Genomic DNA, 17,928 nt, shown 5'->3' with positions numbered 1-17,928 from the left:
AGTCTAAGTTAATAGAAGGAAAGAAAGATTAAATAGCAGAAATCAATGATATTGAATATGAATAGACAATGGGGAAAAATGAAATACAAAGCTGATTTTTAGGAAACGTCAGTACAATTGGTAAACATTAAAAAGAAGATATAAAATTCAAATATCAATATCAAGCAGGAACAAGGAAATATCACTACATCTCTATTCCAAAACATTAGATGACAGGGTGGGAATGGTTAACATTTCATTTTACAACTAAACTAAATCAACTTCTTAAAAGACATAATTTGAGTAATTGGCACAGGAGAAATCTGAATTATTGCCTATTAATGAAATTGAATTTGTAATTAAAAACCTCCCCACTATAAAAATTTTGAATAGTATAGCTTCAGCTTCATTGATGAATTTTGTCAGGCACATAAGGAAGAAATGATACACAGGATCAAGCGGGATTTACCTCAGGTATACAGAGTTGGTTTAGCTTTTAAAAACTAATTAATATAATTTGTCACATGAATGAAATAATAAAGACTCTTACATTCCTCTTAGTTAATGCAGAAAAAGCATATGACATAATTCAACATACTTATCAAAGCTTTCAACATTTCAGGATTACAGGAAAACTTCCTCAGCCAGCCAAAGAGTATTGACAAAAAAAGAAAAAGAAAAAAAAAAGCAATATTCAACGTCATACTAAATGGTGAAAACTCAAGTGTGTCTCCTTACTTTTTTCTCTAATCACTTAAGTTCAATCTTTAGTGGGGATCCTACACAGTAAAATAAGGCATAAAAAGATATAAAATATCTTAGAGACAGGAAAGGAAGAATTAAAACTATCTCTGCAGATGCAGGAAGGGCTTCCCTGGTGGCTCAGATGGTAAAGAATCTGCAGTGCAGGAGACCTGGGTTCAATCTCTGGGTCAGAAGATCCTCCGGAGAAGGGAATGACAACCAACTCCAGCATTCTTGCCTGGAAAACTCCATGGATAGAGGAGACTGGTGGGTTCCAATCCACGGGGTCACAAAGAGTCAGACATGTCTTAGGAACTAACACATCCATACCCTGCAGATGCAGTAGGTATATATGTGTACTATGTTGAAAATCTACCAAAAAAATACTAAAATTAATATTTAGGGATGAACCATACAAAATATTCAAAAGGTCTGTACACTGAAAAGTCAATAGTATTGCTGAAGAGAAATGAAAGAATGTCTAAATAACTAAGGAGACACACTGAGCTTATTGATTACATGGGGCTTCCCAGGTGGCTCAGTGGAGAAGAATCTGTCTGCCAATGCAGGAGATAGGAGATGCAGGTGCCATCCCTGGGTTGGGAAGATCCCCTGGAGAAGAAAATGGCAACCCACTCTAGTGTTATTCTTGCCTGGAGAATTCCACGGACAAAGGAGTCTGGCAGGCTACAGTCTATATGGTTGCAAAGAGTCAGACACGGCTGAGCACACACAGACACATATTGATTACAAGACTCAGTAGTGTTCAGATGTCAATTCTCACCAAATTCACACATTAATTTGACAAAATCCAGTTAAAATTCCAGGAAACTTCAATTAGCAAGTTATTCTTAAAATGTACATTAAAATTAGAACACAGAATAGCCAATATAATTGGTAGAAAAAGACTGAACATAAAATACTTAACACGCTTGATTTCAAATTTTTCTCTAAAAGCAGCAATAACCAGAAAAGTGAGGAGCTTAAGCCAGGCTTACAAATTAATAGAACAAAAGAGTGTCCAGAAACAGACCCACACAAATGAGATTAGTTTGTCATAAAAAATACCAAGTAATTTAATGGAGAAAGAGTACTAATTTTAAACAAATAGCACTACAACATGTGGATATTCGTGTTGAATAAAATTTAAAAGCTTGACAATGCTAAGCGTTTTTCAAGGAGGTAAAACAGCTGGAAATTTTATACATTGCTGGTGGAAGTATAAATTATATAATTATTAAGGCAAATAGTCTGGCCATTTTCATACAGCTTCCTTATTATATAATATAGAAATTTCACCCCTAATTACTAACCCAAGAGACATAAAATTATGTCCACAAAAAAACTTACACATGAATGTACAAACTGTTTTTATTCATAATCACTTAAAACTGAAAATAACCCAAACGTCCAGTAGTCAATAGGTAACTGGATAAACAAATTGTAGCTTATCCATATATTAAAAGTGGTCAACAGTTAAAAGAAATGGACAATTGATACACATAAAGACATATATTGATCTCTCAAATCTGATTTTGAGAGAAAAAAGCTGGCTAGAAAGGGTACAGTTGGTAAAGATGCCACCTGTCAATGAAGGAGCCCTGGGTTTGATCCCTGGGTTGGGAAGATCCCCTGGAGGAGGAAATGACAACCCACTCCAGTATTCCTGCCTGGAAAATCGCATGGACAGAGGAGCCTGGTGGACTACAGTCCCCGGGGTCACAGAGAGTCCAACATGACTGAGTGACTGAGTTTACAGAGCACAGAAAGGGTAGGGAAATGGTACAGACTATATGATCCAATTTACATTAGTTTAAAAAGACAAAAGTTGTCTTAAAATATGAAAGATTATTGATCACCTGGGACAGGGGTGAGGGTGATTGGGAAGGAGGTGCCTAAGGAAACTTTTAAGAGTGAAAATAATGCTCTGTATCATGATTAACCTAATTGAAGCCATAGTTGAATAGGCATATACATTTGGCAAGATTCTTCAAACTGTACACTTCAATGGATTCACTTCATTTTTGGTGAATTACTTCTTTAAAAATGTTTATTTGTAAATGTCACTATAAGAAGAGTGTACATTACTCTTTGTGGATATGGGCAAGAATTTCTCTGGGGATTGTAAGTAATTCTACTCCATTCCACTTCTTGAGTGATCTTCCAGATCATACAATGTATAATAACCATTCTCACTTGTAAGTTGATTCCAATAGCTTTCCAAAGTGGTTGCACTAATATAAAAGCCCACCATGTGTGTTAGACTTCTTACTGATTGGCATCCATGTGTACAATTATCAGGTTATTCCAAGTACTACATTTTACAAATATGTTGGGCATGAAATGGAGTTTATTATCATCTAAATTTACATTTCCCTGATTATTAATGAGATTGAATATGCTGTCATATGTTTTGTGATAATTTCTATTTTTTCTCTTGTCTCTTTCTCATTTTTATGAGTTGTTTTCTTATACTTTTTAGTTCTTTATTCAATCTATTATGCTTTGTCAGTTATTTGTGTGGCAAATAAGTCTTCCCCGGTTGTGTTCTTTTATTCTTTAAATTTTTGGCAGCATGTGAGATCTTAGTTGCCTAATCAGGGGTCAAACCCCTGCTCTTTGCATTGGAAACACAGAGTCTTAACCACTGGGCCACCAAGAAAGTTCTCATGTTCTTTTAATGAAAAGAAATTTTTAATATTAATGCAGTTAAGTGTATCAGTAATTTATGAGTAGCAATGCTTTATATATTGTTTAAAAAGTTAATTCTTCCCTACAACAAAGACATGAAAACATTTTATATATACATAAAATATACATATTTCTCCAAGAGTTACCATTGACGGTAACATCTATCAAGCAGAGCCAGGAAAAGTGAAAATGGAAGATCATGTAGAAAACTGGTTCCTAGATCATGTTTGGTACATCTTTCTGTCCTTATTCCATGGGCCAGAGCTCAATTCCATGCCTCTACCTAAGGGAAGATGGAAAAATGAGGCAATTATATGTCCAGGAAGAAAAGAAAATGTGTTTTTTGAACACCTAGCCAATCTATTCTTCTGAGGAATATTTCAATTCTTTCCTCACATTGAATGTACTCAGTCTCGTCTGGCCTCTGCATACTCTCAAGTCCAAAATTTCCAGATCTCCATCAGGTCTAGATATGGATCATCTTGATTCTGTAACTTGTGTACTTAAAATATAAGTTCATTATTCACAGGAAAAATATTCTACTCAAAAAAGAGAAGGAGTCTCAAACTAATCACTGATCCATCACAAATATGAAATTCTCCTGTAAGGTCATTCATTGCACAGCCTCTCTCTTTTTTGTGTGATTGTGTGGAGGAGGGTTTGGTTGTGGAAGAATGAGAGAGTTCATGATTAGACACTGATATTACTCTTTGTAAGAAATTATCTTGTCTATCTTCCAGGGTACCTTGGCTTCACTCTCTGACATTTTTCTTGTTTGTTTTATTTCATGGACACCGTTGAAATGTGTATGGAGGAGTGTTCCCTGTTTGGGGCCTGTACAGATTTTGTAGCCCAAACTCCTATATCTACCTTTGGAAGTGTGTTTTAAGGCCTAAATGCTCAAAGTTTTGCTATTGTTTTAAAATCAGACTCTTGATTTACTTGACAATGTACTCATTTCAAAGTCTAATTTACTTCTGACTTGTTTGCTTCCACTTACTTCAATGTACTAATAACGTCATCCAATTTTTTTTTAATGAACAATTCTTGAATTACACAATTAATAAAAACTAAAAGCTAATTTTAAAGTCTTATCCAAAATAAAGCATACCTTTTTTCCTCAATGGACATATAACTTTCACAATAATTCATTCTATATATTAACTACAAACATTGATTAAACAAGTTACAAAAAAACAAAATTTTACAGGTCACTGTCTCTGTGTGTCAGAACATAAGGCATGTGCTTACCTTGGATACCAGAGGAAAAAGCAGCCATACTTTTATTATCAACCATAAAAAATATGCACATAAGTTTGAGCTAACAAAGTTAGAGTGGAATAATACACTAATCAATAAAAAGGGATAAGGAAATAAAAAGTAGAAAGTCACAAATTAAAGAACAAAAATAATTAAAAATTCAAAATACATATTTTAAAGGCTAATACAATAGATAAACCTCTGACAAAGTTTATCATTATAGGTAACATTTATTGGGTATTCACTATTTGCAATCAACTCAGTTCAGTCACTCAGTTGTGTCCAACTCTTTGCGACCCCATGAACGGCAGCATGCCAGGCCTCCCTGTATCTTAAGGGCTGCTGCTGCTGCTGCTGCTAAGTCGCTTCAGTCGTGTCCGACTCTGTGCGACCCCATAGACGGCAGCCCACCAGGCTTCCCTGTCCCTGGGATTCTCCAGGCAAGAATACTGGAGTGGGTTGCCATTTCCTTCTCCAGTGCATGAAAGGGAAAAGTGAAAGTGAAGACGCTCAGTCGTGTCCGACTCTTAGCGATCACATGGACCGCAGCCTACTAGGCTCCTCCGTCCATGGGATTGTCCAGGCAAGAGTACTGGAGTTAAGTTCTTGTAAATTATTTAGATAATATATTGCAAATAGTTATTTCTCCACTGATCTCCAGTAGCATATTGGGTACCTACCGACCTGGGGAGTTCATCTGAAAGATGTCCAAAATCATATTATGAGAATCATTCATTCATTTACTTCATAAACATTTAAGTACCAACTATGTGCCCAGCACTCTATGAGGTAGTGTGGATATGCTCCTGAATAAGAGAAATAATGCCAGTGCTCTTAAGATATTTTCATTCTGAAGGAACAAATAATATTTTCATTTTAAAATGGGGAAACCAGATTTATAGAACTTAGATTACTTTCTGAAGGTCACATAACATCTGTGTGTTTGAATTTTATTTGAATGTAAATTGTATTCCCAGGTAGACCATGTTCCTAACCAATGTGCAGTGCTAAAAGCAGAGGAAGTTGAGAAAGCATATTCTCATACCATTAAAGTTGTAAAGAAGATACAAATACAATCATCACAATATTGCAAACATTATTTTGCCTCCTTGTTCTGTGCCAAATACTTTAACTTATCAAATGTTTATAATTACCATCTGAAATAGGGACTATTATTTCTGAAATAGGAACTATTATTTCCACCATATTTTACATTTGGGGTAACTGGAAAAACAAAACAAGATGTTAAAAAATGATGAGATGATTTTTTTAAAAACTACATGATTTTTTTTAAAAAAATTATTTTTAAACGTTTGGATCTTTAATCTATCTGGACTATATTCATGGTTTTGGTGTGAGATGGGAAATGCAACTCAGAAAAGATGTAGTTGCACAATTACTTTTGTTCTGGGAAGTCTGACTGTGGAAAACACATTTAACTTCTACTACAATGTGTGACCACTTAAAATAGAAGAGTTTTTTTAACTTTTAAGCAATTAACATTTATATAACTCACTGCTAAAATATTGAAATCATGGATGAAATACTTTGATTTTCTAGGGAAACATGAATTACCAAAGTAGACACAAACAGAAATTTAAATACAAATAATTAACGAAAACAGAAGAAATTGAAAACGCTTTCAAAAACTAACTCCACATATGATGGGGATGACTCTATTTTTACCAATCTGATCAGTTTCTTAAGGAACATACAATTTCTCTACTATTGAAGCTATCACAATAGGAGATGCGAGTATTCTAGCATGTTTACCAAGCTATTCTGAAGGAACACTGAGAAGCTATTACCCATCACTATAACACCAATTTTGTCAATGCTAGCTTATAAATGAAGCAACCACCAACTCGTAACAAGTATGTGCACGTGTCAACCAGCAAACCTAACGAGTACAGACAATCTCACCTTTGAATATAGATGCAGAAATTTTAAATTAAAAATATAACAAATCAATTCTTGTACATACTAAAAGAACAATGTGTTAGGCCAACATAAGGGTTATTTGAAAATGCAATATTCAGTTTTCCTAGATATTGATATATGTACCTAAACAAAGCACAACTTGTCAACTCTAACACAGCAATTTCGAGTCTATCTTATACTTAAGGAATAAGTAAGAAGATGTTAAGAAATAAACACTGTGTTTAATGTGGCATTGTTTCTAAAAGTTAACACTGCTATTACTCCCGTCAGGAAAATTAGTGAAAAAATATCCTACATTTTGCAGTTATAAAATGTTGCAAGAGGTCCAAGTAATATATACAAATCACTTTGATGTTTAAAAGAAAAATATCCCAGAAGACTACACAAATAAGGAGACTTTATTGTAGAGGAGGCATTTAGAACGGCTCTCAAAAATTTAGTAGGACTTTAACAGATATGATTGGAAACGCACAAAGATGTGTTTCTGGGTCAGGAGATGTGGAAGGAGATAGTGAGAAATTAAACTGAAAAAGCAGACTGAGCCCAGAGCATAAAGTACATTAAATATAGATAGTAATAAATAACTCAGTGGAACAGAACTGTGAAGACTGAAACAGATTTAAGCATGTGAGAACCAATTATATAACAAAGGTAAAATTCCAAAAATTGTTGGAAAAGGAGTTTTAGTGATTCTAAAATAATTAATTGCACTTCCCATCTCACACCAAAACCATGAATATAGTCCAGATGGATTAAAGATCCAAATGCTTAAAAATAATTTTAAAAAAATGAGTTACCAGAAAGACTGAAGGAAATATGGATACATACTTGGGTTTACAGATAATTTTTAAACAGACAAAAATTCTGAAGTCATGAAAAAACCTATAGATATGCTTGTTTCTCCCAAAAATATTTGTAAAATTTATCACAGATGCCATCAAAAACTATCAGTATACCGAGAAAGAATTTTTCTGATAAACAAACTCATAATGACCCTAATACACAAAGAATCCTAAGAAATTAAACACCGCAAACAGGCAAACAGAAAAGTGAAAGAAATAGTTGAAAAATAACATAAGCAATTCACAGTGAAGCAGATTCAAATAGCCAATATAATTATGAAAAGATGTTCAACTTTCTTAGAGGTCAGAGAAATTGTAAAAAAATGTCATTTTTTACCTATCAATACTGATAAAAATTAAACAGATTGATCACATAATGTGGTGGCAAGGATATGGGAAAACAGTCTCATGTATTACTGATAGATATCGAAAATGCTACTATATTATTGAAAACAATCTGTCAGCACTTATTAAAATGAAAAATGGGCATGCCCTTGTGTCTATCAATTCTGCTTTTGTGAATGTCTGCAGTAGAAAATAAAAAGCAATGGCATATGATACATATATATATATATATATATATGTATACAAAGTTACAGTTAGCAATGTTATTCCTTAGTAGCAAAAAACAAAAAAAAAAGGAAAAATTTGGGGGCTACACTGAATGTCTAAGTATAGAGAATGTTTGATTAAAATTCTGATGCATCTACACAAGGGAATAATATATAGCTATTAACCAGAATAAGTCAGCAGTCGATCTTGGATTTGATTTTTATTAATAAAAAATTTGTTATATGTGCTTACATATGCATCATAGAGACAAGGCGGGAAATTGCTTGCTAACTTTATTTCTTTCTGCAGAAGATATTTGAAGGGGTTGGAACAAAAATGAGTTCTTAATTCATTTAGCCCATGACTCTATTGTTCAACTTTTTATGATAAGCATATATTACTTCTATAATTTCTCCAAATTACTTTCACCATTTAAACAATTTTACACAGTTTTAAAAAAGTAAAGTCTAGCATATATAAGTGTAAAATATAACCTTTGAATTGCTTTTCTGAAATACAAAAGAAAAGATTCCTTGTAATCTAACTTACAAGCAGACAATCCACATGGAAAGTGAAGTATATCAACCATCATATGGTTCTTAATTGTGATTACACTTTATTGCACTCAGCCTATTAAGTGCTTAAATTACCAGATAACAGAATCTATATTCCTAATAGTCGAGTGTATTAATGGCATTTTTGCTCCTTATTGTAGCCCAGTTCCAACAATCACATGGATGAAGGTTAATGGTTATATTCCTAGTAAGTCACGTCTGCGTAAATCTCAGGCAGTACTGGAAATACCCAACGTGCAGCTGGACGATGCAGGCATATATGAGTGCAGAGCTGAAAACTCACGTGGAAAAAATTCCTTTCGTGGACAGTTGCAAGTATACAGTAAGTGTTCTCAGCAAAGTTTGATGTCCTCGTCACAAGAGTCAAACTGAAAATGCAATTTGAACTAAACATTGTTAGATACGTATAACCATGCTTCTTTTTTATCGTAAATCATTGAGTAAAATTACCCTACACACAGAAACGCTTCAAATTAAAAATAAATGAGGAATTGTCAGGTTCTTTTTATAGCATAGGTAATTGCTACCCTTAAAAATATTTTCCTACCACTAAAGCTGTCATCTGATGTTGCAAATCTTATAACCTTTATTAACTTACTCTTGCCCTTGGCCTGAATCAGGAGTCACAATTTATTGCCCATGAATCAAATCCTACCAGCTGTCTTTTTTTTTTTTTTTTGTAAATAAAAAAGTTTTGAAACACAGTGACACCCATTTGTTTGCATATTGCCTGCATCAGCTTTAAGCACTGCTAAGGCAGAATTAAGTTGTTGAGATAGAGATCAACTGACTTGCAAAGTGTCAAATATTTTCTATCTCATCTTTACACAAAAACTTTGCTGGCCCTACACTAAATTACTGCATCTGTATGATAAATAACCTTCATAGTATACAAATGTTTTTATTATCCAAAAATTTCAGAGACAACCAGGTTGTGTGTAAGAATTGCGAAAATCTACTTCCAAAATATCTACAATCTCATCTTCTATAAACTGCAAATTATACTTTTCATATTTGCTTTTATAATGTGTATTATATATAAAAGGTAAGTGATACTATTCTTATTTTCCAGATAAGGACAGTAAAACTGAGGGAAAGTCAGAGCACTGATACAAGAGCTCTTGTAACACAGAGCACTGATACAAGAAAATACAGATCTTCATAATGTGAAATTAAACAAATTGCATATTAAGCTGAATCTGCTGGAAGGTATAACTGTCACTGTATCTCAAGACCAGTTCATCTAAAAAACTTAATGTCCTTCACAGAGATGCTGCAAAATATTTTGAAATATTAAAATATCATTTCAACCTGTTTTTCTATTATTATTTGTAAAAAACTCCTTTAAGAATTCAGCACTCCAACCAAATTTACTATGCCATGCACATTTTGCTCATTCACTCATTGATTCAACTAATGTTTATTAAGTGCCGTTACTGCACTACAAGCTAACCATAGACATTTGAGGAAACTCTTGGATAGCTGAGTTAGATGAAGAACAAACCCCACACAGGGCAGAGCATGCTGTCTGCTATGATAGGGGCTTCTGGGAGCAGAGCCCACGACATCCCACCGGAGTGATTCAAGGAAAGCATTCCAGAGGATTTGCACCTCAGAGGTTACCCCATCCACCAGTGGTCTGGCAGCCAGCTGGATCAGGACCCAGCCCCTACCATCAGTAGGCTGGCACCAGTCCCAGAACTCCCAGGACCACATAGCCAGCTACCTCAGGATACAGCCCCACCAACCAGTGGGTCAGTGCCAGCCCTGTGCTACCGGGCCATGCCGCCAGTCCTGCTGGGACCCAGTCCCACACACCTCAAGCCACTGCACGAGGCAGGACCAGGCAGCAAATGAGGCAAACATAAATGAAATAGAGACTAAGAACCATAAAGAAAATCAATGAAACTAAGAGCTGGTACTTTGAAATAAGTAAAACTGATAAAACTTTAGCTAGACTCATCAAGAAAAAGAGAGAGGGCCTATGTAAATAAAATCAAAGCTGTAAGAAGAGAAGTCACAGCCAATACCACAGAAAGACAAAGAATCATAAGAGATTACTACAGACAATTATATGCCAATAAAACAGACAATGTAGAAAAAAGGAATAAATGTCTGGAAATGTACAATTTTCCAAGAAACAATCAGGAAGAAATAGAAAATATGAAAAGATCAATTACCAGTAATGAAATTAAATCAGTAATTAAATAAAATAAAACAAAAACTCCCAGCAAACAAAAGTATAGCACCAGATGGTCCCACAGGTGGTGAAGACTACCAAAAATTTAAAGAAAAGTTAACAGCTGTCCTTTTCAAACTATTCCAAAAATCTGCAGAGGAATACTTCTGAACTCATCCTACAATATCACCTAATCTTACAACCAAACAAAAATATAGCACAAAAAAGTTACAGGCCAATATCACTGATGAACACAGATGGACACATCCTCAACAAGAAAAAATAAAATTAGCAAACTGAATTCAATAAGACATTAAAATTATCACACAATGATCTAGTGGGGCTTATCCCAAGGATGCAAGGATGTTTAATATCCACAAATTGTTGTGATATAACACTTTAACTAATCAAAGAAAGAAATTGTCTCAATAGGTACAGAAAAAGCTTTGGACATCTTGGAATATATATATATATATATATATATATATATATATATATATATATATATATATATATATATAAAATGGAATGGTACTCAGGCTAAAAAAAATGAAATCTTACAGTCTGTGACAACATGGGTGGACCCAGAGTGAATTATGTTAAGGAAAATAAGTCAGAGCAAAACAAGCATCATATGATTTCACTTATGTGTGGAATCTGCAAAACAAAACTAATGAAAACATACAACAAAACTGAAACAGAGCAATAGATGCAGAGAACAAACAGGTGATCGCCAGGAGGGAAAGGGGCAGAGGGATGGAAGAAATAGACGAGAGAGACTAAGAGATTCAAACTTGAGAAAAATGTCAATGGGTGAAAGCCACTTTAACCATGGCTTTCCTGACAGCTCAGTTGGTAAAGAATCCGCCTGCAGTGCAGGAGAGACCGGTTCGATTCCTGGGCTGGGAAGATACGCTGGAGAAGGGATAGGCTACCCACTCCAATATTCTTGGGCTTCCCTTGTGGCTCAGCTGGTAAAGAATTCCCTGAGATGGTGGAAACCTGGGTTCAATCCCTGGGTCAGGGAGATCTGCTGGAGAAGGGATAGGCTACCCACTCCAGTATCCTAGCCTAGAGAATTCCATGAACTGACTAGTCCATGGGGTCGCAAAGGGATGGACACAGCTGAGCGAATTTCAGTTTTCACACTTTATAAATTTCATACATTTGGAATATTATCTTTTTTTTTTGAGGAAGAAATAGAGTTTTGAAAACTTGTATATATAAATATATATGTGTATACTAAAATGTCAGTAAATATAGAACAATTTTATATCAAATGATACTTGAATTTACAAATTATTTTTTGAAGCAATTCAGGCTTTATCAGGAAACAAAAAGCAGAACAGTTATTCAGTAAATGGGCATGTTGTATTACTCAAACTGAGCTAATGCTGTGCAATATTTGGAAGAAGAGATGCCTCTTCTTTAGAAAGATTTTTAGCTTAGAAAGACTTCTTTCTAAACAGGTTCCCATGCTCTTCATGGGAAGAATCTATCACTTACTCTAAAGAGGGTAAAACAAGAAGACATGTATGTCCTCCCCCTTATGACTGATTCATGTTGATATATGTCATAAAACAACACAATATTTTAAAGCAATTATCCTTCAATTAAAAATAAATAATTTTTTAAAAAGAAAAAAGTGCCTTTTGAAGAGGAAATATTTTAAAATTACACAATAACAACAACAGCAAGATATGCTTCACTTAGATTAAAAAGTGTTTCAAATTATTAAAATATCACCATGGCTATGTTTTTCACACAGGAAATAGAGTTCTATGTGTAATACAGTGCCAGGTTTCTTCCAAAATCCAGGTTATATGAATTGATAAAATATTTAATGCTTATGAATTTGTTAACATTCCATAAAAACTTTTGAGTTTTGTGAAATGTTGATCACCCTTCTTAATCCTTAAACTCTTGCAGCATATCCACACTGGGTAGAAAAACTGAATGATACTCAGTTAGACAGTGGGAGCCCTCTGCGATGGGAATGTAAGGCTACTGGAAAACCCAGACCCACCTACCGTTGGCTGAAGAATGGAGTACCCCTCTTGCTTCAGGTACTGTTGGTAACCATTAACAAGTTCCAGTGATATTTTAGTGGAATTTCACAAAGGACAAACTAACTCCCTTTAGTCTTATTGAAAGCCATTTCTTATTTATCCCTTATATTCAGAATGAGAAAGATAACATATAAACAAATTAATTTTTACTCTTTAAAAAAATTATTGAAGTATAGTTGATTTACAATGTTGTGTTAATTACTTCTGTGCAACACAGTGATTCAATTATGCATATATATACATATATATATATTCTTTTTTAAATGTTCTTTTCCATTGTGGTTTATCATAGGATATTGAATATAATTCTATGTATTGTACAGTACAACTTTGTTGCTTATCCATTTTATGTATAAAAGTTTACATCTGCTAGCCCCAACCTCTTACTATATCTGTCCTCCAACCTCTGCCTCCTTGGCAAGCACTAATCTGTTCTCTGTCTCTGTGATTCTGGTTCTGCTTCATAGATATATTCATTGTGTAATATTTTAGATTCCATGTATAAGTGATATCATACGGTATTTGTCTTTTTCTGACTTACTTTGCTTAGTATGTCAATCGCTAGTTGCATCCATGTTGCTGCAAATGACATTATTTTGCTGGCTGAATATTCCATTGTATATATGTGCCATATCTTCTTTACCCATTTATCTTTTGAAGGACATTTAGGTTGTTTCCTTGTGTTGGCTATTGTGAACAGTGCTTCTATGAACATAGGTGTGCAAACCTCTTTTTGAATTACAGTTTTGTCCAGATATATGCCCAGGAGTGGGATTGCTTGATCATCTGGTAATTGTATTTTTAGCTTTCCACTGTGGTTGCACCAACTTACATACCCACCAGTTGTAGAAGACTTCCCTTTTCTCCACATCCTCTCCAGCATTTGTTAGTTGTAGACTTTTTAATGATGGCTATTCTGAATGATGTGAGGCTGTACCTTATTGTAGTTTTGATTTGCATTGCTCTAATAATTGGCAGTTTTGAAAATCTTTTCATGTGCCTGTTGGCCATCTGTGTGTCTTCTTTGGAGAAATGTATATTTAAGTCTTCTGCCCATGGTTTTGTATAGGGTTCTTTTTGTTGTTGTTGAAAAAAATAAAATTTTCTTTAATTTTAATTTCCTCATTACTTTCTGGTAATACATCACTTCTTCAAATTTTATTCAATCTTATAAATTCATAGGAAAATATCAGTTGTTATCATTAACTCATTGCTGTTTTTATCAGACTTTTAGACAACATCTAGCCTACTGCTGTCACTTTGAAGACAGTGAGATAATCTCCAAAAAATAAAGTTGTTTGCCTGAGATTGAAACTGTTTACCACAGATTAGGAATTGAACCTATGGGCTGGGACTCTAACCCAGCCAAAATCCAGTTTTGGACTTAAACTCACATGGTTGGAACTAAAACCTGGCCAAAACCCACAATACCTGGTTTCAAGACTGAATGAAGCTCAGGTTCTTGATGTCTCACCACAGAAAGAATTCAGTGAGAGACAAAATGATGGTTAAGAAATGGATTTATTCAGATTCAGAGAGAAGTACACTCCACAGAAAGAGTGTGAGCCATCACAGAGGGCAAGTACAGTGCAAAATGTGGTGTGGTTAGTTTTTATAGGCTGGGTAATTTCATATGCTAATGAGTGGGAGGATTATTCCAACTATTTTGGGGAAGACGCGGAGATTTCCAGGAATTGGGTCAGCACACACTCCTTGGTCTTTTGACAGTGATTGAAACTGCCATGGTGCCTCTGAGTGTGTCATTAACCTTGCTGATTGAGGATCAGGGTCTAATCAAAGTCAACTTGTCTACCACCTTGGACCCATTTGATTCTAATCAGTCTATCTTGTGTCCTTCAGTTCAGTTCAGTCCCTCTGTCATCCGACTCTTTGAGACCCCGTGGACTGCAACAGGGCAGGCCTCCCTGTCCATCACCAACTCCCAGAGTTTACTCAAACTCATGTCCATCGAGTAGGCGATGCCATCCAATCATCTCATCCTCTGTCATGCCCTTCTCCTCTCACCTTCAATCTTTCCCAGCATCATGGTCTTTTCCAATGAGTCAGTTCTTCGCATCAGGTGGCCAAAGTATTGGAGTTTCAGCTTCAACATCAGTCCTTCCGATGAATATTCAGGACTGATTTCCTTTAGGATGGACTGGTTGGATCTCCTTGCAGTCCAAGGGACTCTCAAGAGTACTTCTCCAACACCACAGTTCAAAAGCATCAATTCTTCGGTGCTCAGCTTTCTTTATAGTCCATCTCTCACATCCATATGTGACTACTGGAAAAACCATAGCTTTGACCAGACAGACCTTTGTCGGCAAAGTAATGTCTCTGCTTTTACATATGCTGTCTCTGTTGGTCATACCTTTTCTTCCAATGAGAAACCGTCTTTTAATTTCATGGCTGCTGTCACCATCTGCAGTGATTTTGGAGCCCCCAAAATAAAGTCTGTCATTGTTTCCATTGTTTCCCCATCTATTTGCCATGAAGTGATGGGACATGATGTCATGATCTTAGTTTTCTGAATGTTGAGTTTTAAGCCAACTTTTTCACTCTCCTCTTTCACTTTCATCAAGAGGCTTTCACTTTCATCAAAAGGCTCTTTGCTTTCGGCCGTAAGTGTGGTGTCATCTGCATATCTGAGGTTATTGATTTTTCTCCTGACAATCTTGATTCCAGCTTGTCCTTCCACAAGTACAGCAATCTCATGATATACTCTGCATATAAGTTAAATAAGCAGGGTGAGAATATACAACCTTGATGTACTCTTTCCAGATTTGGAACCAGTCCGTTGTCCCATGTCCAGTTCTAACTGTTTTTTTCTTTTGACCTGCATACAGATTTCTCAGGGGGCAAGTCAGTTGGTCTGGTATTCCTATCTCTTTCAGAATTTTCCACAGTTTGTTTTGATCAACACAGTCAAAGTCTTTGGCATAGTCAATAAATTAGAAGTAGATGTTATTCTGGAACTCTCTTGTTTTTCAATAATCAAAATGATGTTGGCAATTTTATGTCTGGTTTCTCTGCCTTTTCTAAAACCAACTTGAAAATCTGGAAGTTCACACTTCACATATTTTTGAACACTGGCTTGGAGAATTTTTAGCATTACTTTGATAGTGACGGCAGTTGCGCAGTAGTTTGAGCAATCTTTGGCATTGCCTTTCTTTGGGATTGGGATGAAAACTGACCTTTTCCAGTCCTGTGACCTCTGCAGAGTTTTCCAAATTTGCTGGCATGTTTAGTGCAGCACTTTCACAGCACCATCATTTAAGATTTGAAATAGCTCAAATGGAATTCCATCACCTCCACTAGCTTTGTTCATAGTGATGCTTCCAAAGGACCACTTGACTTTGCATTCAGGATGTCTGGCTCTGGGTGAGTGATCACATCATCATGATTATCTGGGTTGTGAAGATCTTTTTTATATAGTTTTTCTGTGTATTCTTGCCACCTCTTCTTAACATCTTCTGCTTCTGTTAGGTCCATACAATTTCTGTCCTTTATCGAGCCCATCTTTGCATGAAATATTCCCTTGGTATCTCTGATTTTCTTGAAGAGATCTCTAGTCTTTCCCATTCTATTGTTTTCCTCTATTTCTTTGCATTGGATCGCTGAAGAAGGCTTTCTTATCTCTCCTTGCTATTCTTTGGAACTCTGCATTCAAATGGGCATATCTTTCCTTTTCTCCTTTGCTTTCACTTCACTTCTTTTTACAGCTATTTTTAAGATCTCCTCAGACAGCCATTTTGCCTTTTTGCATTTCTTTTCCATGGGGATGGTCTTGATCCCTGTCTCCTGTATAATGTCACGAACCTCTGTCCATAGTTATCAGTTACTCTGTCTATCAGATCTAGTCCCTTAAATCTATTTTTCACTTCCACTTTATAGTCATAAGGGATTTGATTTAGGTCATACCTGAATGGTCTAGTGGTTTTCCCTACTTTCTTCAATTTAAGTCTGAATTTGGCCATAAGGAGTTCATGATCTGTACCACGGTCATCTTCCGGTCTTGCTTTTGATGGCTGTATAGAGCTTCTCCATCTTTGGCTGCAAAGAATATAATCAATCTGATTTCGGTGTTGACCATCTGGTGATGTCCATGTGTAGAGTCTTCTCCTGTGTTGTTGGAAGAGGATGTTTGCTATGACTAGTGCATTCTCTTGGTAAAACCCTGTTAGCCTCTGCCCTGCTTCATTCTGTACTCCAAGGCCAAATTTGCCCATCACTCCAGATATTTGTTGACTTCCAACTTTTGCATTCCAGTCCCCTACAATGAAAAGGACATTTTTTTTTGCGTGTTTGTTCTATAAGGTCTTGTAGATCTTCATAGAACCATTCAACTTCAGCTTCTTCAGCATTACTGGTAGGGGCATAGACTTGGTTTGCTATGATATTGAATGGTTTGCCTTGGAAAAGAACAGGTATCATTCTGTCATTTTTGAGATTGCATCTAAGTACTGCATTTTGAACTCTCTTGAGACGATGATGGCTACTCCATTTCTTCTAAGGGATTCTTGCCCACAGTAGTAGATATAATGGTAATCTGAGTTAAATTCACCCATTCTAGTCCATTTTAGTTCACTGATTCCTAAAGTGTATATGTTCACTCTTGCCAACTCCTATTTGACCACTTCTAATTTGCCTTGTTTCATGGACCTTGCATTCCAGTTTCCTATGCAATATTGCTCTTTACAGCATTGGATTTTTCTTCCATCACCAGTCCCATCCACAAGTGGGTATTGTTTTTGCTTTGGCTCTGTCTCTTCATTCTTTCTGGAGTTATTTCTCCACTGATATCCAATAGCATATTGGGCACCTACCGATCTGAGGAGTTCATCTTTCAATGTCCTATCTTTTTGCCTTTTCATACTTTTCCTGGGGTTCTCAAGGCAAGAATACTTAAGTGGTTTGCCATTCCCTTCTCCAGTGGACCACATTTTGTCAGAACTCTCCACTGTGACCCATCTGTCTTGGGTGGCCCTACACAGCATGGGTAACAGTTTCATTGAGTTAGACAAGGCTGTGGTCCATGTGATCAGATTCACTCCTTTTCTTTTATTGTGGTCTTCAGTCTGTCTGCCCTCTAATGG

General features: G+C 35.7%; 1 protein-coding gene across 1 annotated transcript in view; it reads left to right on the top strand.

The window, feature by feature from the left end:
• Nucleotides 1-17,928, top strand: part of CNTN5 (contactin 5) — a 1,514,795-nt gene that overhangs the window by 1,206,762 nt on the left and 290,105 nt on the right. The window contains exons 11-12 of the mRNA XM_081545335.1: nucleotides 8,725-8,906; nucleotides 12,693-12,829. Of these exons, the coding sequence (XP_081401461.1) occupies nucleotides 8,725-8,906; nucleotides 12,693-12,829 (319 nt within the window). The remainder of the gene's footprint in view (nucleotides 1-8,724; nucleotides 8,907-12,692; nucleotides 12,830-17,928) is intronic.

The sequence above is a fragment of the Giraffa tippelskirchi genome, chromosome 11 (assembly GCF_054371585.1).
Source record: "Giraffa tippelskirchi isolate mGirTip1 chromosome 11, T2T-mGirTip1v1.2.pri, whole genome shotgun sequence".
NCBI lineage: Eukaryota > Metazoa > Chordata > Mammalia > Artiodactyla > Giraffidae > Giraffa > Giraffa tippelskirchi.
This window is presented reverse-complemented; position numbering and strand designations above follow the sequence as displayed.